The following is a 26,142-nucleotide window of genomic DNA, read 5'->3' as shown; positions in this document are numbered from 1 at the left end:
GATGCCACCGTCCCCCAACTGGCTAACTTCTTGGTTTTTCTCTGCCAACCCCATCACCTTGCTGGTTACACTAACATATCTTGCAGCGCTCAATTCTGTCATGAAGATCGCTAATGGTTCCCGGGTGCCCTTGGTCCCAGCCCTTTTTGCCATGGTCCGAGGTTTTCGACTGGAAGATTAGATTTAGGGAGTTCTATCCTCCAGCTCATCTGTTGGATGGAACATCAGTCTAGAGAGAAGGTCCAGGGTTTGAAATTTGTACATACAAGTGTGTACAGGTATTCTTAACATATAACTTCTCGTCACGATATGGCTGAAATATTGCCGATGTGACGTTAAATATTAACTCAATCACTCACATACAAGTGTGTCAATTGCATGGTTAAAATCACGATTCGAACTAAGTTCCTGTGCCCTTATGACACACATAGAATATATGACAAATATTTCACATAGCACATATTCAAATGCTAACTTACAATACTTAATTTACAGCAATCATGTGAAGATTATAAATTTATATTGAGGATATCGTTGTCACAATATTATATTCTTTGGGCACAGCCATGTTTGTTTCTGTTGGGCATGATGGTCAACAGTGCATTGTGGTATCGTCATTTAGTGACTGCCATAAAGCAGGTGTGTGTAAGATATGCTGTGTTTTTGTGATCAGGGTTTGGGCAAGACTCTCCAGACGATATCCCTGCTGGGTTACATGAAGCACTACCGCAGCATCGCCTCACCTCATCTGGTCATCTGCCCCAAGTCCACCCTGCACAACTGGAGGAACGAGTTCAACCGATGGTGTCCCAGCCTCCGAGCTGTCTGTCTCATTGGAGACCAGGCACAGAGGGTAGGTTGTACTCCCACATCTCGAACTGAAATAGATTTTAACTGGGTTCAACATTATACGTCTGTGCCCAAAACTGCTGCCCCAACTTGACTCTCAGCACAATTTGTAGTACATTGTAGTGTTATCATATGAACAATTAATAGCTAAGCTTACTAGTCCGAACTGGTTTACTAGACTTGGGCTTCAGATAGGTGGCTGAAGAGCAGATTGCATTATGCGTATTTCTAAATGTTCAAAGCTGTTTGTCTTTCTAAGCAAATAAATTGTATTGATCCGACCAAATCAATTTTGAGCATAGGTTTGGTTGAGAGGGGATTAGGCCTGGTAAATCAGCATTAATGTCAAGCTTGATGCAAGATATTTCAAGCCCACCTTGTTTGTCAGCTTGATGTTGTTTCTTATGCATAGCAGTCTATCAGTTACCCTGGTAACACAAAGACAGTCTCTAATGGCTTGTTACAAAGCATGTACCTGACCAGTCACTGGAACAAGCTTCCTCGATGATGATGATGATGATGATGGAAGAATAGTGTTTAAGCTTAATTTAAAGGGAGACAAGACGCCACTTTTTAGCAATCCTAGCAAATTTGATTCACATCTCTCGGTTGACAGTTTTGGGCCTACTTGTCAACAAGTTGAACAGTTAATGATAGCCCAGATTACACAGAGACAATGTCTAAGTTCCACACATGGTATTAATGAGTGTCTTGACCTTGGCAGATAACTTTCACCAGACCATGGAATAGTCTCACTTAAACAAATGTTAAAATGCATTATGCTTCCATCTTACTGAGGCAAGGGAGTTAACTGACTACAAACGTCCGGTTTCCACCCTTGCTGAAACTAGGCTGCCCTGCAATCGAGTCTGGAAATTCCAGCCTAATTCAGCCTGCATGGAAACTGGACTTGGTACTCAGTTTTTTCCCCTGCCTCGTGAAGATGTATGCTTCGGACAATTGTCAATTCCAGAAAATTAGATTCAAATCATCCAAAATGATTATATATTTCTTTATGATTTATGATTAGACATTGTGACAATGCCATGATGACACTCGGCATATCATTGATGACATCAATAATTTTATCATCAAATGGCTGTGTAATATCTGCTGTTTTTGTTTGTCCGCACATGATGTGATGATGATGGCGTCATGATTGCACATCCCTGCTGCTGTTTCAGGCTGCATTTATCCGGGACACTCTAATGCCCGGCGAGTGGGATGTTTGTATCACCTCATACGAGATGGTCATTCGGGAAAAGTCGGTATTTAAGAAGTTCAACTGGCGGTACCTTGTCATTGATGAAGCTCACAGAATTAAGAATGAAAAATCCAAGGTAAGGTTTAAGTAGCAAGGAGAACGTATGTCATCTGCAGACAAGTACTCTTTTTTTAATCATTGTTACTTAAGAATAGACTTCAATGTTTATTGTGTGTGTGGAGTTATGCATTGGGGTTCACACCAATTTTCGTGCTGATACCTCCATGCATGATTGAAGTCAATACTTATAAATAAACAAGTCAACAATAATAACTTCACAGAATGCTTATTCAACCATTTACGTTAAAAAATGTATTAAACAATCAGTGTTCCCGATGGCTTTTGAAACTGCCAGTCCACCATGACTGGCAACTCTAAAAAATTACCAGTCCCCCCTAATTTTTGTCAGTCAGAACTTTCAACAAATGAAAAAAACCCATGAAAATCACCTGGTTTTAATTCTTTCCACTCACTTTTTGTATAATATTTCAAATTACATTAAGTAATACGTTACCACTGTTATACCGAGGCTGTTGTCTCCCACAACTGCTGCTATAGCGAAATCTACCACAGAGATCTCAATTACCTCATGCAGCACGTGCGTAGCCACCTAGCTGCCATGTGACACCCTTCACTCTTGTCTCCTTCGTCTGCTTAGCAAGACGTGTTTTCTCCTGCTGAAGCGTTCCTTGAAGATTTGGTGATATTTATTATCGTTTATTCTCTAATAAACTGTGCTTTTATGGGGCGTTGTGGTAGCTACGCTTGGTTATAATTTTCCCGCCAAACGGAAAATTTTTCCCGCCCTTTTTTCTATATACTTGCGGGGTTCGCGTATGCACGTTGTGTTTTACGTTTCCCCTGTTCTTGTATGTTTTGGGGGTTAACATAACTTATTTCTTTAGTAAAAGTTATATGTGTATGTTATATGTTCACATTGCTCGTTTATTTTCTTGTGAAAATGTTCGTTTGTGAATCATTGTGGTGCGTGCGTTGTAACCATGTTTTGTTCTTTGTTTCTAGAAAACAATCAATGTCTGACATGGATATGTCCCCTGTCTCCACCCCCTCTACCCCTGCTCCTCGGAGTTGTGGGGTGTGCAGAAAGTTTTTGTCGTCCCGGGATCCCCACGATCGTTGCCCGCGGTGCAGGGTTCCTTGCGAGGAAACCCGGTGCACCCTGTGCGAAGGTCTGGGACCTGCGGAGTTTGAGCGGTACCGGCTGTGCGCGCAGTCCGTTTCCACCCCTGTGGTGGCCGGTTCGTCCGGTCGGGGCCCCCGTGCGGGCACCTCCTTGTCGGCTGCGGCGGATCCCCTTGCGGCCCTCGGGCTGTCTGGGGCTTCCGTCGCCGCATTGTTGTCGCAAATTGTGGACTCCAAGCTGGCGGCCTTATCGCAAGATAGGCCGCTGGCTGTTCCGTCCCCGGCCTCTTCGGTGGCCGCGGGTTCGGACGCGGGGTCCACCGGTACGGCGCCGGCTGCCGTGGTTGCCGGTCCTTCCCCCGAACCGTTGCTTCCGCTATCGGTTAAGGACCGCGTGGCCATGGTGTATGACCTCTTCGAGGACATGCCAAAGCCCCTGCCGATACCGCGGGGTATCCACGGTTCCGTGGGTTCCTCCGAGGTATACGACGAGTCGTCCGACAAGGCTTTCCCGGCATCAACCTTGCTGCGCGGGATTAAGCCGTCTTTGGAGAAAGCCTTCACGGCTGCCTCCGGTCGGGGTCTCCCGTTACCTCCCCCGTCGTGGAGAAAAGGGTCTTTCCCAGTTCATGACCTTGCCTTTCCCGAGGCTGGTCCTTCTGCGGAAGCCCATGTGGAGCGTTTGGGGGTCCGTGCCCCACCGGTTGCCACGGTACCGCAAGGTACCCTGCAACAGCTGGACACCCTCGCTCGACACTCCATGCTGGCTATGTCTCACGGAGACACATACCTGGCTGAGGCGGCCAGTCTGGTCGAAGGTTCTCCCACGGACCGTGACCAGCGCATTTACAACTGCTTGCTCGGTTTGAATGCTTCCCTGGAGTACGTTGCCGGGGCTTCGGCCTTTGTTTCCGGCACGTGCCATTTTCTTCGGCGCCAGTCGTATCTGGTTGCTTCAGGGTTGGACGCTGCCAATCAGGAGGTGCTCCTTTCGCAGCCTTGGTCTGCTCGGACCCTGTTTAATAACAAGATCCCTGGGGTTCTGATGGAACAACAGGCCGCTGTGTCTGCCGAGGCCTCTCGGCACACACTGGATCTTGTGGGGTCCTTGCATAGGCGCCTGGGTGCCGCTCCGAAGCGGAGCGCGCCCCAGGTTGCTGCGTCCGGCAGGCCTAAGGGGTCGGGTCCTCCTTCCTCCGGGAAGAAGCCCCGCTCTGAGGGCTCCGGTAAGGGTTCTCAGCAGCCCTTTCGCGGGAAGAAGGGGAACTGGGGGAAGCCCAAGTCGTCTAAGGACGGCAAGGGCCCCTCCAGGTGACTCTCATTGGAGGGGTTCGTATGCCAACAGCGCCAACTTCGGTTGGCCCGTAGGCGAACCCGAGTCACACGGCCCTGGACAGTTGCGCCTGCCGCAGCCCGTCCGGCCCCCCTCTCTTTCCCCAGTGGGAGCCAGACTCCAGACTTACTGGGAGAATTGGGAACAAGTGTTCGACGACCCGTGGGTGGTCAACAAGATTCGGTACGGCTATCGGCTCGATCTCAAAGCGAATCCGCCGCTCACCGTTGCCCCGTCGGCAGGTTTCTATTCGGAAACCGATCTTCCCTTCCTCGCCAATGCCATCGGCAGGTTGGTGGAGAAGAGGGCAGTTCGGGAGTTAGCTCTACCAGAAATAACACCGGGGTTTTACTCCAGGATATTTCTCGTTCCCAAGAAGGACAGTGCCAAACTCAGAATGATTCACAACTTGAAATCGTTCAACGAGTTCTACCTGCGCAAGCCGCCCAAGTTCAGAATGTTGAGCTTGACGGACCTGAAAGCACTGATCATGCCGGCCGACTGGCTAGCTTCGATCGACCTGAAGGATGCTTATCTGCATGTTCCGATTCACTCGGATCATCACAGGTATCTCAGGTTTGTCTTTCAAGGCAGGCACTACGAGTGGGTTGTACTCCCATTCGGTCTTTCGTCCGCTCCCTGGCTGTTCACCCGGTTAACCACCCCCATAGTGGGGTTCCTCCACCAGAGGGGTGTCCGGTACTTCGCGTACCTGGACGACTCGCTAGTAGCAAATCGAATGTCGGACACCCTGTCACGCCATCTCGTTTTCGCACGTCGGCTTTTGGAGCAATTGGGGTGGATTGTCAATCTCCCCAAGAGCGAGTTAACCCCTTCTCAGAACTTGCAGTTCATCGGAGGTCGGTTCAACACGGTGTCCCATCGCCTATTTGTCCCCCCAGACCGGTGGCACAAAATTCAGGCGATGATTGCCAAAGTCTTAGCGGTGCAACAGACTGTTCACTTTTGGGAACAGCTGTTAGGGCTACTTGTATCAGCCCAGGACTGCACTGTACGGGGTCGTCTCCAACTGCAACTGGTCGCCCACTGCAACGGTTTTTAATCCAGTTGTTAGCAACGGAGGTGAACAGTGCGACCGTCGCCCTCCCGGATCGGCTCCGACTGCATCTGGAGTGGTGGACGGTCCCTTACAATGTCTTATCAGGAGTCTCTATGCGGCCCTACCGGGCCACGTTGAACCTGTATACAGACGCCTCTCTAGTGGGCTGGGGCGCCCATCTAGAGGGGGAGGTGAGCTCGGGGCTGTGGTGCGTAGACAAACTAGGTCTTCACATCAATTGTCTCGAGTTCAAGGCAGTGATCAACGCAGTCAATCACTGGAAGCATCGTCTCGTCGACGCCCGGCTCATGCTGGCGACCGACAACACGACGGTAGTGTCCTATGTGAACAAACTGGGGGGAACCCACAGTCACTCGCTGCTCGATCTCACGTTCGAGTTTTACGCTCTGGTGGACAGTGTCCCGTGCCAGATACGCGCCCGTCACATCCCAGGTGTGCGGAACGTACTGGCCGATGCTCTATCGAGGCCTCGGGATCCGAGCCCCACAGAGTGGATGCTGAACCCAGTAGTGTTTCAGTGGCTGTGCGAACGTTTGGGTCGTCCGATGGTCGACCTGTTCGCAACGCGGTTCAACAATCAACTCCCGTTGTTTGTATCACCAGTCCCGGACCCGAGGGCCATCGATCACGATGCTCTCGCGTTAGACTGGACGGGCTTGGACGCTTATGCTTACCCGCCGACAGCGTTGATACCACACATTCTAAGCCGGCTTCGGAGTGGGGGTCCTGCAAACCAGCGCACTCACACCACAGGTGAGGCGGCTTTATGTGTGTTTTGTCCTTATTTGTATTTTGACAATTATGCATTTAATTGTCTGTTGTGTATTCCAACCTTGCGATACATGCTTACGAATACTGGAATTAGGTCACGCGCCTAATGCATACTTTCAGTAGGCTTGCTCTGGGATATACGGTCTGAAGGAAATTAATTTCCCTCTTTTCGACTGTTTAACCTGATCTAAGATTTAGCTCACGCGGATACAGTGTTCTCATCCGCTGCGGCGATGAAATACCTATCCAGTGGGGCCGTTTGGAGTCACCAATCGTTTTGGCAATGACGATTGAGCCTTACGGTATGCGCATGACAATGCTTTGGTATTCCTATAGGGTAACGCCTAGCTAGGTGCATGCGCATCGAGTGCTTCCGCCTTGGTGTTTACTTCCGCTGGTCAGAAGGAACGCTAGCAGTCAGGATTCGGGTTGTAGGTGCTCCCCACCGCCTACTGTGGTAGTCAGCCTCGGTATAACAGTGGTAACGTATTACTTAATGTAATTTGTAGAATTTTCCTATTCGGAATATTCTACAGTGATCGCTCGCTATTGCGCTCTTCGATAAAGCGCTACTTCGGTTGTTACGCGCGGTAACGCATGGCTCCCAAAATTTATGTACACTTTTAATACTGAGAGTTTTACACAGACATGATTGTATTGTTGTTCGTTGTTTATTTGCACATAACGCTTCTCATTGCATAATCAACGGTTTATCGCTGAATGGAGTTCTAATTATCTGTTTGAAAACATCCGCGGCAGGTCCCGGAAATACGATTGTTCTACTAGTTAACTTTTCACACTATACATCCTTTGATCTTAGAAGCGCATGCATGCAATAAAAGAGAACCACAAGCGAAGTTCACAAAAATCACAAGTTAATTAGTGGGCAATCCAATTTGAGGCGACACTGTCAACTCACATTAGTTACTGTCACAACACGACGGTCATTCCTTTTGATTCGGATCAAGTAACCGTATCAAACCAATTAAACTGGCTTGACATACGTTACTGTATATAAAGTGAATTTATCAGATCAGGGGCATTCCAATTTCAACATGAGGAAAGCGTACACAGTGCAAGAAAAGCTAGACGTTGTGAAGAAAGTTAAAGATGGCGCTTCACAGGCCAGCGTTAGCCGCCAGTCCGGCGTTCCAGCGGGGACCATCAGGGGGTGGATAAAGAATGAAGAAAAACTTCAGACAGCCGCCGCCGAATGCCACGACAGCAAAGGACCGCAGACGAAGAAGATCCGTGGAGCCGACGACACCACTCTGGACAAGGCCTTGTTCGAGTGGTTCACACAATCCAGACACGATGGTATTCCCCTTTCGGGTGAAATACTTAAGGTCAAGGCCCAGAAGTTGTCGAGGCAGATAAACGGGGACGACGACACCTTCAAGGCAAGTGATGGCTGGTTGTGGAGGTTCCAGCGACGTCACGGTATCAAGTCCATCACCGTCAGCGGGGAATCTAAATCTGCCGATGTTGAATCTGCTGCGGCATATCCAACGATACTACGAGACATTATTGACGCGGAAGGCCTGCAAGATGAGCAGATTTACAACGCAGATGAGACCGGCCTATACTATCGGATGCTCCCAGACAAGACTCTCGCCGAGAAAAATGACCCCAGGCAGAAGACAGGGTTCAAGAAGGCCAAGCAACGTGTGACAGTGCTGCTTGCTTGTAACAAGACCGGACGCCATAAGTTGAAGCCACTTGTTATAGGAACATCGAAGAACCCCCGCGCCCTCCACCACGTGAACCGCTCTACGTTGCCAGTGCTCTACCAAAGTTCAAAGAATGCGTGGATGACGGCATTCATCTTCAAAGACTGGTTTTTTAAGAATTTCATCCCCGCCGTACGTCATTACCTGAGACAACAAAAACTCGAAGAAAAAGCAATCCTGCTTTTGGATAACTGCCCAGCCCACCCCCCTGCCTCAACGTTGTCTTCACACGACGGCAAAATCAAGGTCGTTCTCCTGCCGAAAAACACAACGTCACTAATACAGCCCTTGGATCAAGGTATTATAAAGGCCTTTAAATCCCACTGCAAGAGGAAACTCATCACCAATTTGCTGGATTCCGCCATGCCCCCAACAGACTACATAAAGACAGTCACCATGAAGGACGTGATATTCACAACACATTACGCATGGACTCAGATTACGACAAGCACCATTGACAATTGCTGGAGAAAGGGACTGGGCAGCGCCTTTGATGAAGATTTTCTCGGCTTCACAGAAACAGACATTACCGAGGCTGTTGGCCCTTCACTCATAGCGTCTGTTACTACCATTATCGATCGATATTTACATGTAAGTAGGCTAATACATGTATCACGTTGAATGTGACAGTTAAGGCTTGTAAATAATAACAAACGACGAAAACACAATGGGAATATCTTTATTTTTACACTATGAACAACCTGTATCATTGCAATGTGCGATACAAGGCGAAGATCGTGAGATTGGTCGAGCGCGCTCCCCCGCCTCGGCTTCGGTTAAACGGCTCACCGTCTATAGCGCCCACCAATTATTTGGACCCCACTGGTAGCGCAATAGCGAGCGATCACTGTATAAGTAATACGTTACCACTGGGCTGCTGCCCGCCCGTCCGTCCCCCGAGCACTTGCTCTCGCAGGAGACAAGAGTGAAGGGTGTCACATGGCAGCTAGGTGGCTACGCACGTGCTGCATGAGGTAATTGAGATCTCTGTGGTAGATTTCGCTATAGCAGCAGTTGTGGGAGACAACAGCCTCGGTATAACAGTGGTAACGTATTACTTATAGAATATTCCGAATAGGAAAATTCTACAAGACTAAATCACTGCAAATATATATTTAACCTTGAAGCAAAGCGAAATGCTATTTAATAGCACTAAAAACAGACAAGGGGAACCAAGAAGTCAACTGACAACTTGACTTTGTTCGAAATATATACTTATTTGAATATCATCAATGTTTTGTTCAACAACAAAGATTTATAAGATGCTATATTTGCCGGTCCACAGGGACTGGCAGTAACATGAATTACCGGTCCAAGCTTAATTTTACCGGTAAACGGGAACACTGACAATACAAAATCAGGGACATTGATTGGTGGAATAATGTAACACAAACCTGTTCACTCTATTATCACCCAATCAGAAGCAGTTCAGTTGTGAGCCAATGAGACCAATGACTTGATTGCAACTCAGTAATTTTGATGTGTTGTATGGCAAGAAAATGACCTTTTCTTTGGTGTGTTTTTGTAGATAAGTTTTTCCATTTCAGCTTTCTGAGATTGTGAGAGAATTCAAGTCAACAAACCGCCTGCTGCTCACTGGAACTCCGCTGCAGAACAATCTGCACGAGCTGTGGGCACTTCTTAACTTCTTGCTCCCTGATGTCTTCAACTCATCTGACGTAAGGCCTTTACCATACATGCTGTTTGCAGGGATGATGCTCTGGCTGGAGACAAAATATAATAACCTTTGTACATTTTTGGAGAAAAAATCATGGATCATTGTTGAACCATAAAATTGTACAAAATATATTTTAAGTCTCTTTGACCAGACGTTGAGCCAAGCTTCACTCTGTGGTTATCCAGAGCTCAAGATAGGCTGCATTTTTGCGTAAAATATGCATTAGATATAATAATGAAATACACAGACAAATCAAACCCCTTCCTATATGCAACAAGAACTAAAAGAACGCAATTGAAATGGTAATGCAGGATAAGTATACAAATGTAAAAATATTTAGATTTTACTGATTTTTTTACTTATCCTGCATTACTACGTTTAAGATGCATTAAGGAGTAATGCAGGATAAGTATACAAATGTAAAAAAATATTTAGATTTGACTAAAATTGATGCGTATATTACCACTATTAGATAAAACAGTTGCATATATTACAACTGTTAGATAAAATGATTGTTTATAAGCTGATTGCATAATTCACTTACTGATAGCTACATTCGGAAAAGCTTGTGCGACAAACAAGCTTGAATACCAATAGATTCGAATTGAAAAGCACAATCTGCCTAGTCAATGTGCATGTTGTCTTAAACAGACAGGTATACTACTATTCATTTAGTTTTAAATGATTTACCGATTAAATGATAAGTTAAAATACCCAAATGTCAAGAATCAGCTGGGTAATTTGTTTTTGAATTCCCTTTAAAAATTGTGTCAGTTTAACGCCACACTCAACAATATCCCAGCTATAGTGCTGAATACCCAATCCACATCCAACCCCTGGGGAAAATAACCAAAAGCTTATCTTGAGCTCTGGTTATCACTGTGATCTTGAGGAATTACCCTTTCTTATTCATTATGTAAAACTTAAACAAGGACCTCTAAACATTGGCAAGGTCAAGCATGTGAAATATTTGCCATTGACGGTAATTTGTTGACAGAAACATTAGCAAGGACATAATGTGGATCTCTGTAGAGGACACCATGGTACTGTAGATTACTGTCAAAGGTATATATTCCTGTATACCATGCAATCATACAAACAATGGCTAGGGTCATCTGGTCTATTTATGTGGGTGGATATTGTATGCAAGTTTCAGTTTTGAAACTAAACTCTGGTGTGTTTTTTTCAATGCAGGATTTCGATTCTTGGTTTAATGCCAACAATTGCTTCGGAGATGTTGCCTTAGTTGAAAGACTTCATGCGGTAAGTACTCAACGACTGCTTCTTTTTCTCTCCAAATACGTACGTTTGTGAATATCTTGGTCACAAGTGATCCAATGGATTATAACATTGCAACCTGCTGTTGAGAGTTGCCTCCCTACACCCCACAGTGTGGTGACATATGTTTTTGTGTATATCATGATGGTGAATTTGGAAAATGTTAAGTCCACAGATGAATTTACGTTTATTTAATTATTAAGTTTGAGATTGCAGACTAATAAAAAAGGACACGTCTTTCTTTCCCTCTTTTATCTACCATTTTCACACTTATTACTTGACAGGTGCTTCGACCTTTCTTGTTGCGACGTATCAAGTCTGAGGTGGAGAAACGTTTGCTACCAAAGAAAGAGACCAAGATCTTTGTCGGTTTGGGCAAAATGCAAAGAGAATGGTAAGAAAAGTAAAAAACATTCCGAGCCATTAGACCCCCAACCCTACACCACCCCCCACCCCCCACCCCCCACACCCACACCCACACCTCACTCTACTAAATTATACTAGCACTTGGGATACCTTGAACATTAGACAACCTGACATGGGCTAGCAGGCTAGTGGCACATTCTGTCCCCACAGTAGTGGCAGTATCAAGATTGCAGGAATTTCCTTATGGCATTGAGGTGTACATGCATTTCCCGAGGCAAAGGAGTTAACTGACTGTAAAAAGTCCAGTTTTCACCCTTGCCGAACAAGGCTGCAATTTCTGGGCACGATCGTAACGTGTGTAGTGGCTTTTAGAAGTTATGTCGCTTTTATGTCCCTCCTGTTGACCAATTGACTTCCACCTCTCATATCACTTGCATTAACTTCGAACAAAATATGGACGCCAGTGAAGATGATCTGATCAATAATCAAACTCTATATTGTAATTAAACGGGTCTTACTTTGTGAAGTGCATCAAATCATGTGAGCACCTTGATTAAAAACATGAAAAGATTTTGAGAATTTCTGTTGACGGCATATTGACGGTACTCATGCTTTGCAAATCCTGCAATCGACAGATATCCCCATGGCAGTTTACTACCTGGATGTCGATTTTGTCACCGATTTTGATTGGACTATGCATAGACTCGTTAGTCAAGCCAAAATATAACTCCATAATTCCAGCCTAGCTTGTCAAGGGTGGAAACTGGACTTCTATAGTTAGTTAATTCCCTTGCCTTGGGAAGATGATTTCTTGTATCATGCACTACTGTCAGTTGTTCTTGTGTATTATCAATACTCTCTAAGGGCATAATACATTTCAAGTATTTTACACTGAAAACTGATGATAGCCATTAGGTAACCTGTCTGTAAAGTACATGCCAGAATGGACCCTACAGAAGTCTACTACATGCAGGTACACCAAGATTCTGATGAAGGACATCGACATTGTTAACGGAGCTGGCAAAACAGACAAGATGCGACTGCTCAATATTCTCATGCAGTTGAGAAAGTGCTGTAATCACCCGTACCTGTTTGACGGGGCCGAGCCGGGGCCCCCCTACACCACAGATTACCACATTGCAGAAAACAGTGGCAAGATGGTCATCCTGGACAAGATGTTGCCCAAACTCAAGAGAGAAGGTTTGTCTTCTCGACTAATGAACACATTACTTAACCATTATCTATGTGCCAACCTTTTGATAATAAATGCGATAGCAGAAACCAGCCATATGGTCGGGACAAATTCAAATTCTTGAAGGTCAGTTCAATCCCTGGCAACATCATCCCAAAAGACAAAATAAAAGATGGTAATTGTTGTTACCCTGCCTGGTGCTCGGCATTAATGGGCTTGTTGGTTTGATGTTTAACACCGCACTCAGCAATATTCCAGCTATAGGACGGCCTTTAAATCCATGTTTATGTAGTTCCCGAAGTCTTGATCATCTTTATAAATTTCATTACTGCACTAGATTCTGTGCTGAGAAGGTTTGTAGTGAGCTCCAACTCCAGTTGGTTAGTTGGTTTGTTGTTTAACGCCGCACTCAGCAATATTCCAGCTATATGACGATGGTCTGTAGATAATCGAGTCTGGACCAGACAATCCAGCGATTGATATGAACATCTATCCACGAAATTGGGATAGATGACATGCTTCAACCAAGTCAGCGCGCCTGACCACCTGATCCCGTTAGTCGCCTCTTACAAGGACTTGTCGGCTAGGAGTCAGTATGCAAGCAATCACATACACATGGAGATGTCTATATTAGTGCAGTAATCTTGAATGCGCTGTAAAACTGTTTCACCTCCCACCTTGCCATATACCGGAGTTAGGGGTAAACAAATAACAAGCCAAACAAGAGAAAAAATCCCTATTGAAATCTGAGGTATTCTATTAAATATACTACTCAAAAGAAGTTAAGGATCACCCAATTCTTTCATATTGGTAATGTTGATCTGTCATGGCATGAGAGAATAACTATTGTAATATGGAAGAATCAGGTGATCCTTAACTTCTTTTGAGTAGTATAGATGCTTTTTATTTTTATTTGGAATCAAGTGGGTTATTTAACGAATCGATAGCCTATCAATAGATCAATGTATTTACACACTAGTTTTTCTGTGAAAAGGCATATACATTTTGAGGTATGAAATGGTATTTTGACCAATTTTCATCTAATATGCATGTGGTGTTTGCAGGGTCGCGTGTGTTGATCTTCAGTCAGATGACCCGTATGTTGGACATCCTTGAGGACTACTGCTACTGGAAGCAGTATGACTATTGCCGTCTCGACGGTAGCACTCCGCACGAGGAGAGACAGGTACACCCTCACAAGCTGATTATGAGCTGAAACTAGCTAAACACACCCTGGCTCAAACAATAGATTCTACAAATTTTATGGAATGTATGAATTTACACTAATATGGGATCTATGAATTTACGCCAAAACAAACGTAGATGATAGGATGTTTCTCTTGTAGGTCTTTGAGTGATTGTCATCTGAGCAACATGAAATATATTTTCACATTTTCAATTTCCTTTATTAGGGAGTATTGTCTTTGGCCTAGCCCCAAATTATACATTATTTCTCATAACAGCTGCGATCATCATGTTAAAATGAATCTCAAGTAATGGTGGACTAATTTCCACTGGATCTTCAGGCTGCTTATCAGACTCTTAATAAATGCCATCAACCATTGACCCTCCGCCATGTTGATTTACCTCCACAGAATTCCATCAATGACTTCAACATGCCTGACAGTAAGAAGTTTGTCTTCATGTTGAGTACAAGGGCTGGCGGTCTTGGCATCAACCTTGCTACAGCTGACATTGTCATCTTGTTCGACTCTGACTGGAATCCCCAAGTTGATTTACAGGCCATGGTATGTCATTTGTTCTGTTACCTCCCAGGGCCATAGGGACCAAGTTGTCATTAGTGCAAGCATCTTTTGGTCGACCACTTGATAATTTGGTGGGGGTATATCCATCTTCCTTTGGAAAGGGCGTTAATTGACTATAAAAATCCAGTTCCCACCCTTGCCGAACTACATCTTGGCGGGACTTACATGTTCATGCATAGTCGAATCATAATCGCAGAACGAACTAGACAATCGGTGTGTAAACAAAATGTGCAGATTTTCAGTCAACTGCAGGATCGCTCAAGCGATTTGATTCACTTTTCAGGGTAAACCCCGATTTATTACAATGTGGATCTTAATTAGCGATCAGATCGTTTTGACTGGAGGCAACCATTTTGTTTGAAGCAAATGAAAGTGATATGAGATATGGAATCTGATTGATGGATATGAGGGACATAGAAGGGACATAACTCTGATGGCGCTACGATCGAGCCTGGAAATTCCAGGCTAGTTCGGCAAGGGTGGAAAGTTTACTTTTATAGTCGGTTAATTCCCTTGCCTCGGGAAGATGTATGCTTTGGACAATTTTCAACCCCAGAAAATTAGATTCAAGTCATTCATAACTCAGGAAGATTGGGTATAGCTGGAACAAATATTTATTCTACTACTGCTTAATTCATATAATTTCTTTGAATGGGCAAGCCTAGAACTTTCGGAGTGACTCTCAGGACAGTCCTCTTGGTATAAACTTGAGGATAAATTATAATTGTTGATTTCCTGGAATTCTCAATCATTACTTGTTCCCCTAAAATCAAACGTCTGAGATATATTTCCCGAGAGGAAGACAGATTCTTGTTGGTTTTCATATTGCTGTTGATCCATGAAGATCCTGGGTAGAATAGGTCTTCAGCAACCCATGCTTGCCGTAAAAGGCGACTATGCTTGTCGGAAGAGGCAACTAACGGGATTGGGTTTTCTGGCTCGTGGGCTTGGTTGATGCATGTCATCGTATCACAATTGGGTGGATCGATGCTCAAGATGTCAATCACTGGTTCAGACTCGATTATTTACAGGCCACCATCTTATGGCTGGAATATTGCTGAGTGCGGTGTTAAACAACAAACAAACATATTGTTGTTATATTACTTGTTTCTTCTACAAAAGAGAACCCATTTTCTTTTTGAACTGTAGGACAGGGCTCATCGTATTGGTCAGAAGAAACAGGTGAAGGTGTTCCGTTTTATCACTGAGAACACTGTGGAGGAACGCATTGTGGAAAAAGCTGAGATGAAGCTGAGGCTTGATAACATCGTTATTCAACAAGGTGAACACATCCTCTTGTTACATTCTGTAAGGCAGCATGCGAGCTTGACCCGTGAAGATCCGGGTTTGAATAGGCCTTCAGCAACCCATGTTTGCCATAAAAGGCAACTAACAGGATCGGGTGGTCAGGCTCACAGACTTGGTTGATACATGTCATTTATCCCAATTGCATGGATCAATGCTCATGATGTCAATCACTGGATTGTCTGATCCAGACTCGATTATCTACAGACCATCGTCATATAGCTGGAATATTGCTGAGTGCGGCGTTAAACAACAAACCAACTAACCAACTGGAGTTGGAGCTCACTACAAACCTTCTCAGCACAAAATCTGGTGCAGTAATGAAATTTATAAAGATGATCAAGACTTCGGGAACTAAATAAACATGGATTTAAAGGCCGTCCTATAGCTGGAATATTGCTGAGTGCGGTGTTAAACAACAAACAGACAAACAAACAAAGCATGCAAGCTCAATCGGTGCCAACTTGTTCAGTGGCATTGGGTAGGTAGCCAAAGATTTGCTAGGATCTATATGATGTTTCTTAGTCCTGACAACTGTCGGAAACATTGCAGAATCCCAGCCAAGAAAACCAACACCTAGGTTGACAACAGGCTGGCCACACATGGTACCGTGTACTTGATAACTCACACGGGAGTAAATACAGTACACACCTAGTTGAAATAATCCGTACATATGATATCACATGACAGAAAAAAAGACCTGTGAGGATCCGATTTAGATATGTCTTCAGCAACCAATGCTTGTCAAAAGAGGATAGTGGTCTGGCTCGCTTACATTGATGATGATGCACATCTTCGTATCCCAATTGCATGGATCGATGCTCATGACATCAATCACTGGTCCAGACCCTATTGTTTACTGTACGCTGTCATTTAGCTGGAATATTGCTGTGTTTCGGTGTTAAACAACAAACAAACAAATAAAATAATGATGTCCTTTGAGTGTGGCATTGTTGATAACCGATGATCTAATCCAAGTGATATCTCATAGTTTTGGATAATAAACACAATTATTTCAAAGTATGTTTTGTGTTGTCAGGCCGTCTGCTGGATCACTCGGCCAACAAGCTGGGTAAGGACGAGGTGCTCAGTATGATCAGGCATGGTGCTAGTCACGTGTTTGCCTCGAAAGACAGTGAAATCACAGATGAAGACATCGACTCCATCATCCAGAAGGGAGAGAGAAAGGTACTACTAGCCCGATGTAGTAAAGATGGACGGTGATCTATTCAATTGGCCCATTCTCCTCTCTAGGTGTTATAATTGACATTGTCAATCTGTAATTAGGGTATTCATTAACTGTTTGATTAATATGTTTCTAATATTTGAGTTATCACAGTTGTATCCATTACCAAAATCAACCTTGCCAGGACTACCTTTTTGCCTGAGCTATAGTCTTCTTTGAAGTTGTATTATCAAATGCAGAGTTCACTCTAGGAACTTTCTGACATGGGCCCTTCATCTGAAAAAATCAAATGTTCCAGAGGTACACCCACATTTGCCCATACAGCACAATGTTAAAATGCCCCAAAGTATTTGAAAATGTGGGCCTTTTCTCAAATTTAGGGGCTTAAAGCACAAAGCCCCACCCTAGAATTATCCCTTCAAATGTGTTTGTTAATGATTTATAGTGAATTGGCTTTAATGTTTAGAGATCTATATATGTCTCTGCAGTGGTCACAATTAAGCGCTGTAAAAGGCAACTATGCTTGTCGTAAGAGGCGACTGATGGGATCGGGTGGTCAGGCTTGCTGACTTGGTTGATGCTTGTCATCGATCCCAATTGCACGGATCGATGCTCATGATATTAATCACTGGATTTTCTGGTCCAGACTCGATTATTTACAGACCGCTGTCATATAGCTGGAATATTGCTGAGTGCGGCGTTAAACAACAAACAAACCAACTAACCAACACAATTAAGCAAGGAAGTCGGTGGGTCCTTGTCACTGCCATTATGGTAGAGTTAAAGAATCAGGGGGTCCCTAGATTGAAATACTATGGGAGCAAAGCTTAAGACCCTGTTTAGTTTCAACTGCTTTGATGAAATATGATAATCTCATGGTAAAAGTATGTTTTGTAGACTGAAGAAATCAATGAGAAGTTTGAGAACATGGGCGAGGGAAGTCTGCGGACCTTCACCATGGAGTCCCAGGAGAGCGTGTACAAGTTCGAGGGAGAAGATTATCGGGACAAGCAGAAGTTGGGTATAGGCCACTGGATTGAGCCGCCCAAGAGAGAGAGGAAAGCCAATTACGCTGTGGACGCATACTTTAGAGAGGCACTACGTGTCAGTGAGCCCAAGGCACCCAAGGTATGTCCATACACCACTCTGATGACACTCAGGGGCGATCGGGTAGCCTAGTGGTTAAAGCGTTCGCTTGTCACGCCGAAGACCCGGGTTCGATTCCCGACATTGGTACAATGTTTGAAGCCCATTTCTAGTGTCCCCCCGCAGTGATATTGCTGGAATATTGCTAAAAGCGGTGTAAAACCATACCCACTCACTCCACTCACTGATGACACTCATGGCGCAGTTCTTTGAATATTTTGAATTGCTGGGCTGGCCTTGTGATTAAAAACGTCAAGACCCTTGCCATATTCATATGAAATCACTGCCGAAAGCGGACATGATGGTACGATTCCAATTATATCATGTGTTTATGAATCACTATCAAATAGTGATGATACCAGGTGTTCGCAAAAAGATGAGAATCCTGAGCTTACTCTGTTGGATCATCTATCACATATCAGATAAACTTATTTCATGGCAGAGTATCACTTTCACCAAACATACAGCTGTGTAGAGGTAGTTCAAGATGCTTCAGTAGTTATTACCATCTTGCAATGTCTGGACTGCTTGAACAGTGGCATGAAGTGATCTGGCGTGGCTCAGTGGATACATGTCATGCTGCAGTGGAGTGTGTACAGTGACTCAATGTAATGTTGCAGTGATGCGGAATGGTACAGTGTATTCTGATATGTTGCAGGCTCCCCGTCCCCCGAAGCAGCCCAATATCCAGGACTTCCAGTTCTTCCCTCCCCGGCTGTTCGAGCTCCTGGACAAGGAGATCTACTTCTACCGCAAAACTATTGGATACAAGGTTTGTGCACAACCGCTGATGGATGTAAACCAAAATTGATTTGTTATCTCGCTGGAGGCGAGTGGTATAAAATCTATTCTGGGACACATAAAACCACAAATACAGGGTTAGACACTAACAGTTTTCGTCCACTTGTCCTTATAATGATAACATATAGTAAAACCCTAATACAGGGCAAATTTCTACTAGTCCTTATGATACCTTTACCATTGGGCAGTTTGGCAAGGACTATAGGACTAGTGCCAATTTCTAATGCTGATATACCCCGAGTGATACTGCTACAACAAATTTATCTTGCCGACATGTTTCAATCTGCCATTGTTGAAAGAATATATCTGGGTTGAGGTGAACTTGTGCTGTGTCACATGACTTTCATTGACTTGTAAGCAACATGCAACGTTTTACTTCGTAGCAGGGTATAATGGATTTATTCTCCTGCTCAGAAATATATTTCCCACCCAGGCGGGATGTATAAGTGTTTTGTCAAGATCACGTGAACTGATCAGATCTCATCATTCTAACACATAGGTAAGATAAGACGTTTTAAAAAAAAAAAAGTGCAATAATCTTGAACGCGACGTAAGACCCCATTTCACCTCACTTCATGCTCAAGTGTGTGTAACTGTCACTAGGTACCGAAGAACCCTGACCTGGGGTCAGATGCAGACAGAGTTCGCAAGGAGGACCAGATAAGGATCGATGAATCGGAGCAGTTGAATGATGAGGAGATAGGCGAGAAGGAAGACCTCCTCAAACAGGTAGACATGTAATAGAGTTACCTACACATGACCCGTAGAAGCCATTTGTTAATATTTCGAAGGTCATGTTTTAGCATAGTGCATGGGAGATGAAATATTTCAAACTTGTGGATTATTTTTCTGTTGTGATTTATCAGGTTTATGCAAATCATTACCTGTTATTTGATTGAGGACTTCAGACAGTGAGGTTTGTTCAGGATCTGTCTTGAAAAGAACTTGATTTAAGAGGTGTGTCTTGAAGGACTTTTAGTTTCTAGTCATCCTATGCTTGTCATGAGAGGCGACTAACGGAATCAGATGGTCAGACTCGCTGATTTGGTTGATGCATGTCATCGATCCCAATTGCGTGGATTGATGCTCATGATATCAATCACTGGGTTGTCTGGTCCAGACTGGATTATTTACAGGCCGCCATCATATAGCTGGAATATTGCTAAGTGCAGCGTAAACAGCAAACAAAATCATAAGGCCTTGAAATAGGATCATGTGCATGAGAATCCATTAACCTTTTGTGACTGACATTTTGCATTAACCTTGAAATGTCCTTCCTAATTTATTGTGAACAATTGCAGGGTTTCACCAACTGGACCAAGAGAGACTTCCAACAGTTCATCAAAGCAAATGAGAAATACGGTCGTGATGACATTGAAAGTATTGCCAGAGAAGTGGAAGGCAAAACACCAGAAGAGGTAAATCATTAAGGCTGAAAAATTAAACTTGAAAATGACATCTTGAAGTGAATTTCAGTGAATGACATTTGATGTGTACATGTGTATCCTTGTGCAGGGGACCCGTGAAGATCCGGGGTAGAATAGGTCTTCAGCAACCCATGCTTGCCGTAAAAGGCTACTATGCTTGTCGTAAGAGGCGACTAACAGGATCGGGTGGTCAGGCTCGCTGACTTGGTTCATGCATGTCATCAATCCCAATTGCGTGGGTCGATGCGCATGATATGAATCACTGAATTGTCTGGTAAAGATTCGATTATTTACAGACCGCCATCATATAGCTGGAATATTGCTGAGTGCGGTGTTAAACAACAAACCAACCAACCAACCAACCTTGTGCAGGATACTACTATCCTGGGCCCAATCCACAAAGCAGTGTTAGTGCCAAGACAATCAAACTCCCATACTTTACCATTGAATTGGAAAGTGGTAACACTAACATCGCTTTGCGAGACAAGGCCTGTAGTCTGACTGATGTTTGCAGGTGATGGCGTATTCAACGGTATTCTGGGAACGATGTAATGAGCTCCAGGATATTGAGAGAATCATGGCACAGATCGAGAGGGGAGAGGCTCGAATTCAGCGGAGAATCAGCATCAAGAAGGCCCTCGATGCCAAGGTGAGGATTGTTTCACAAGATAGTCATGTAAATACTCGTGTTCAGATTCAGGAATTTGAATCAGTACTTTCATGTGCAAAAAGTGACAACTGTATGTTGCAATCCTTCTCTTGCTAAACAGATACATCTGAATATTTAATTGTTTATACACGGAGAAGTGGTCTAATCATTAGGCATTCACTGACCCCCATTGCATGCCTTGGCTGTGTATACTGGTTGTAGGTTTGGTATACCAGATTATTCTTTATTATCATACTGTGTCTTAGCCACTACTCCGAAGCCTAGGTCTGTAAAACTGATAGTAGAGCATATAACACTAAAATCTACTAAAGCAATGCAAAGATTCCAATTCTGCCTGGGGCTGTGGGTAGCCTAGTGGTTAAATCGTTCGCTTGTTACGCTGAAGACCAAGGTTCCATTTTCCCACATGGGTACAAGCCTGGTGTCCCCCACCGTGAGATAACTGGAATACTGATAAAACTGGCATTAACTCCAACTCACTCACTTACTCCCTCACTCACTCACTCACTTACTCACTCACTCCAATTTTAGGCTAGTTGACTGAAATGTTATTGGTACAGGCTGTGTCTTGGTTTATTAGCATGCCGTGGGGATTACAGGTTAGAGTAGATCCGCAGGCACCTATTCTGGTCATAAGAGGTGACCAAATGGATACAGTTGTTAGGCTCGGAAACTTGGTTGATTGCGTGTCATCGGCCCCAACAACATGGAGCATTGTTTACAATATCAATCACAGGATTGTCTGGTCCAGACTATTATTTACAGGCTGTCATATAGATGGAATATTGCATGAATCACTGGATGGACTGGCCCAGACTATTATTTACAGGCCGTCATATAGCTGGAATATTGCATGAATCACTGGATGGACTGGCCCAGACTATTATTTAAAGGCTGTCATATAGCTGGAATATTCCATGAGTGTGGTGTTAAACAACAAACAAACATCACCAAAGCAGTAAATGTCTACAACCTGTGTCTCTTTAGGTTTCCTCTCACAAGTAGTCATAGAGCTAAAATGTATTCAAAACTTCATCCTCTAAGACCTTCATCACATTCCTCTCAAGCTGACATTGCAATGTAACTGAAATACTGTTAAAATAGGTGTTAAACCCAACTCACTCACTCACTCACCCACCCACCCACCCACTCACCCACCCACCCACTCACTCACCCACCCACTCACTCACTCACTCACTCACTCACTCACTCACTCACTCCAAGCTACATCATCACCATGTTATCGTGTGTCCAGATGGCCCGTTACCGAGCACCATTCCACCAGCTGCGTATCCAGTACGGAACCAACAAGGGCAAGAACTACACGGAAGAGGAGGACCGCTTCCTGGTGTGCATGCTGCACAAGCTGGGCTTTGACAAGGAGAACGTGTACGACGACCTCCGCCAGGCAGTACGACAGGCTCCTCAGTTCCGATTTGATTGGTTCATCAAGTCAAGGACTGCCATGGTTAGTATTAAGAAATAATGAAATTGAGTGACATTGTTAATTTTTTGTCTCTTTATGCTGTTTGATATTTTTATAATAAAAATCGGAATAAAAAGTGACAATTGTCCCGATACTAGTGATAATTAAAAAGGACTGCTTGTTTATTTCCGAAATCTAGTTGTGTTATGTTAACCATGACTACAAATTGAGCTGCGAACATCCGTTGTCTTGGTGACTTGGCTGATGGCATGTCATCGTACCCCAGTGGCATGGATCATTGTTCGCCATATCAATCACTGGAATGTCTGGTCCAGAATCATTATTTAAGGGCCGTAGTCATATTGCTAGAATGTTTCTGAATGTGGTGTTAAACAACAAAGAAACAGGTACCCTCAGGAGAATTATTTTTGGTAATATTGAGATTATCTTGACAAACCCATAGTTAACTTTCCAAGCCCTCCCTGATTTAAAACAAGATTTTCTAGATCTGTACAAAATTAACTTTTCCAGGAGTTACAACGTCGCTGCAACACACTGATCACACTAATAGAGAGAGAGAACATGGAACTGGAGGAACGAGAGAAGGCCGAGAAGAGGAAGGGACGACCAAAATCAGGAACACCCAAGGTAAGTACTATCGGATGCAGTATTAGCCTGTAGCATAGTTGGGGGATCAACAATGTGTAGGCCACGGGCATAACTCCAGCATAGGATACTGAGCTTATACCATGTCTGTGTTATAATAAGTATATGTGTGTAGGCCACGGGCATAACTCCAGCATAGGATACTGAGCCTATACCATGTCTGTGTTATAATAAGCATATATGTGTAGGCCACGGGCATAACTCCAGCATAGGATACTGAGCTTATACCATGTCTGTGTTATAATAAGTATATGTGTGTAGGCCATGGGCATAACTCCAGCATAGGATACTGAGCCTATACCATGTCTGAGTTATAATAAGCATATATGTGTAGGCCACGGGCATAACTCCAGCAAAGGATACTGAGCCTATACCATGTCTGAGTTATAATAAGCATATATGTGTAGGCCAAGGGCATAACTCCAGCATAGGATACTGAGCTTATTCCAGACCCATTAAGATCTAGGTTAGAATAGGTCTTCAGCAACCTATGCTTGCCATAAGAGGCGACTATATTTGTTGTAAGAGGTCATTAACGGGATCGGTTGGTCAGACTCGCTGACTTGGTTGATGCATGTCATCGTTTGCCAATTGTGTGGATCGATGCTCATGATATCAGTCACAGGATTGTCTGGTCCAGACTCGATTACTAACAGACCATATCGTCATATAGCTGGAATATTGCTGAGTACAGCGTTAAACAACAAACAAATCATACCGGGTCGTAGGTTTTTTTGCCATTTCATCAGATATATATATATGTAAAAGTTTCAATGTTTGCATCGGGGTCCACATATTTATTTGCCATTTCATTAGATGCACATGTGTAAATTTCAATGTCAGCATCTTACAACTATAAAACAACATATACTGTATAACTTCAGAGTCAGAAGCGGAAGGCAGATGGTACGCCTGATGGAAGAGGCCGGCCCAAGAAGAAGAAGCCTTGAGGACGTGTGTGTTAGAAGTGAACTATTTATCCATGCTGAGTCTACTGCTAACGGCCTGGTGACTAGTATCAGCCAGTCTGCTTCTGGTCGTACCTGCATTTATGGTGTATATCATTGTCTCTCATATCTCCATGGAAACATAAAAACTCTACAGGAGATGGAAGGAGACTTGGTGCAACATTTGTGTGCCAAGCCAAGCATTGTCATTATTGTCATATGTACTTAGTTATTTTGTGTGTGCTGGAGATTGTCATCATGGGATGGTGCAGTTGTCAAGGTGATCACAGGTAATAAAGGCTGATTGTGACTTTATATGATACAGACTTTAGTAAAATGTTAATTGTCTTGAATAACATTGTTATTTAGGGGATAAAAAAGAACAAATTTGGCAGATGTCCGAGGAAGCGTTTTGGTAACGTAAGACGTTTCTTCAGATCCATCCAGCATATTTGTACCACATGGAAACATAGCTTCCACAATTCAGGCAGACCTCCGCTAATAGACATTATCTTCAGTCAGCGAAGCTGGTTTGGTTCGGTCTGATAACCCAGTTTTAAGGTCTTACCCTTTGTTTTCACAAGCTTGGACAATTTTAGGTTAACATTTAACACTACATTTTATATCTATGTAAATATTGTGTAATTTTAGGCTTGTTGATTATTTATGTCTGTTAGCTGTACGTTTTCAATGTGATCTGTCTGAGACAAGGGAGAAACTCCAATTATGAATTCTGTTCATTACTCAATACTGTGTGATGTGCACCAGTGTCATGTACCATTCATCATGGTCATATTCATGGAAAAGCAATTTGGCATCATGTTTTGAGAATAAAAGGTCTCGTGTATCAAAATAGTTCTATGTGATATTTGCTTCTTGAGATCCAGATTGGGGAAGACAAGATCACTTCTCCCTTTATCTGTTTAGGTACTAGATGACGTCTCAGGTGACCAGATTATAGTTAGTGTCTGTATGTGTGATTATATAATCAATGAGTGAGTGAGTTGGGATTAACGCCGCTTTTAACAGTATTCCAGTTATATCACGGCGTGTCAGCTTAATGTGGGAGGAAAGCCTGAAGTGATGCAGGTCTCAGATGTTTACCACTTCGGTGAAACCCACGAGCACAGGTATGGTGCTGACAAACCTAGAAACATAATCGGGGCGAACCGTGATTCGAATCCACAATCATAGGTTTCTGGCGTGCCCAAGGGACACAACTCTGCACTGGGAATCGCGGCGCCTTAGAAGACTGGGCCACCCCTGCCCCCTATAATCAATGATCTACGATTTGAGAGTATATGTGTTTCACAAAGATGCATGTGGACACAATCCCCAGTCTCTCCAGAACTGTTACTTGTTACCCGCCCTGTGCTCAGCATGAAGGGGAAGAACTGGGACAGGTCAGCTGGGGTCGTGCCCCTCTTGAAGGTTTCCATATTGGCGTATGAACATGATAACTACTTTAAACGATAACTCTTATTCTACCCGTGTCTTACAGTAAGATTGATGTGGGAGGAAAGCCTGAAGTGATGCAGGTCTCAGATGTTTACCACTTCGGTGAAACCCACGAGCACAGGTATGGTGCTGACAAACCTAGAAACATAATCGGGGCGAACCGTGATTCGAATCCACAATCATAGGTTTCTGGCGTGCCCAAGGGACACAACTCTGCACTGGGAATCGCGGCGCCTTAGAAGACTGGGCCACCCCTGCCCCCTATAATCAATGATCTACGATTTGAGAGTATATGTGTTTCACAAAGATGCATGTGGACACAATCCCCAGTCTCTCCAGAACTGTTACTTGTTACCCGCCCTGTGCTCAGCATGAAGGGGAAGAACTGGGACAGGTCAGCTGGGGTCGTGCCCCTCTTGAAGGTTTCCATATTGGCGTATGAACATGATAACTACTTTAAACGATAACTCTTATTCTACCCGTGTCTTACAGTAAGATTGATGTGGGCATTACAGCAGCTCTCTCTTACTCCTGTTTTGAAAGTATTGAACTTCTCTGATATAAATACTAATATATTCTTTTGTACAAAAGTATATTTGGCAAGACATTCATCTCATTCATTCTCAGCTGTTCATCTTTCCTTTGCAAATTATTATTTT

General features: G+C 43.9%; 1 protein-coding gene across 2 annotated transcripts in view; it reads left to right on the top strand.

The window, feature by feature from the left end:
* The window catches only part of LOC124118281 (SWI/SNF-related matrix-associated actin-dependent regulator of chromatin subfamily A member 5-like), a 30,822-nt gene extending 5,942 nt beyond the window's left edge, over positions 1-24,880 (top strand). For both annotated transcript variants that reach the window (XM_046480390.2, XM_046480389.2), the window contains exons 6-23: positions 674-853; positions 2,034-2,189; positions 9,719-9,850; positions 11,044-11,112; positions 11,412-11,521; positions 12,467-12,693; positions 13,750-13,871; positions 14,281-14,433; positions 15,601-15,733; positions 16,796-16,944; positions 17,840-18,070; positions 18,747-18,860; positions 19,493-19,618; positions 20,191-20,307; positions 20,831-20,965; positions 22,242-22,454; positions 22,944-23,060; positions 23,963-24,880. In XM_046480390.2, coding sequence (XP_046336346.1) covers positions 674-853; positions 2,034-2,189; positions 9,719-9,850; positions 11,044-11,112; positions 11,412-11,521; positions 12,467-12,693; positions 13,750-13,871; positions 14,281-14,433; positions 15,601-15,733; positions 16,796-16,944; positions 17,840-18,070; positions 18,747-18,860; positions 19,493-19,618; positions 20,191-20,307; positions 20,831-20,965; positions 22,242-22,454; positions 22,944-23,060; positions 23,963-24,028 — 2,550 coding nt within the window. In that variant the 3' untranslated portion in view covers positions 24,029-24,880. The remainder of the gene's footprint in view (positions 1-673; positions 854-2,033; positions 2,190-9,718; positions 9,851-11,043; positions 11,113-11,411; positions 11,522-12,466; positions 12,694-13,749; positions 13,872-14,280; positions 14,434-15,600; positions 15,734-16,795; positions 16,945-17,839; positions 18,071-18,746; positions 18,861-19,492; positions 19,619-20,190; positions 20,308-20,830; positions 20,966-22,241; positions 22,455-22,943; positions 23,061-23,962) is intronic.
* Positions 24,881-26,142: the final 1,262 nt, after the last annotated feature.

Source organism: Haliotis rufescens, unplaced genomic scaffold (assembly GCF_023055435.1).
Source record: "Haliotis rufescens isolate VD_foot unplaced genomic scaffold, xgHalRufe1.0.p SCAF_7, whole genome shotgun sequence".
In the NCBI taxonomy this organism is placed as follows: Eukaryota; Metazoa; Mollusca; class Gastropoda; order Lepetellida; family Haliotidae; genus Haliotis; species Haliotis rufescens.
Note: the sequence above shows the minus strand (reverse complement) of the source record. Positions and strands in the feature narration are given on the sequence as shown.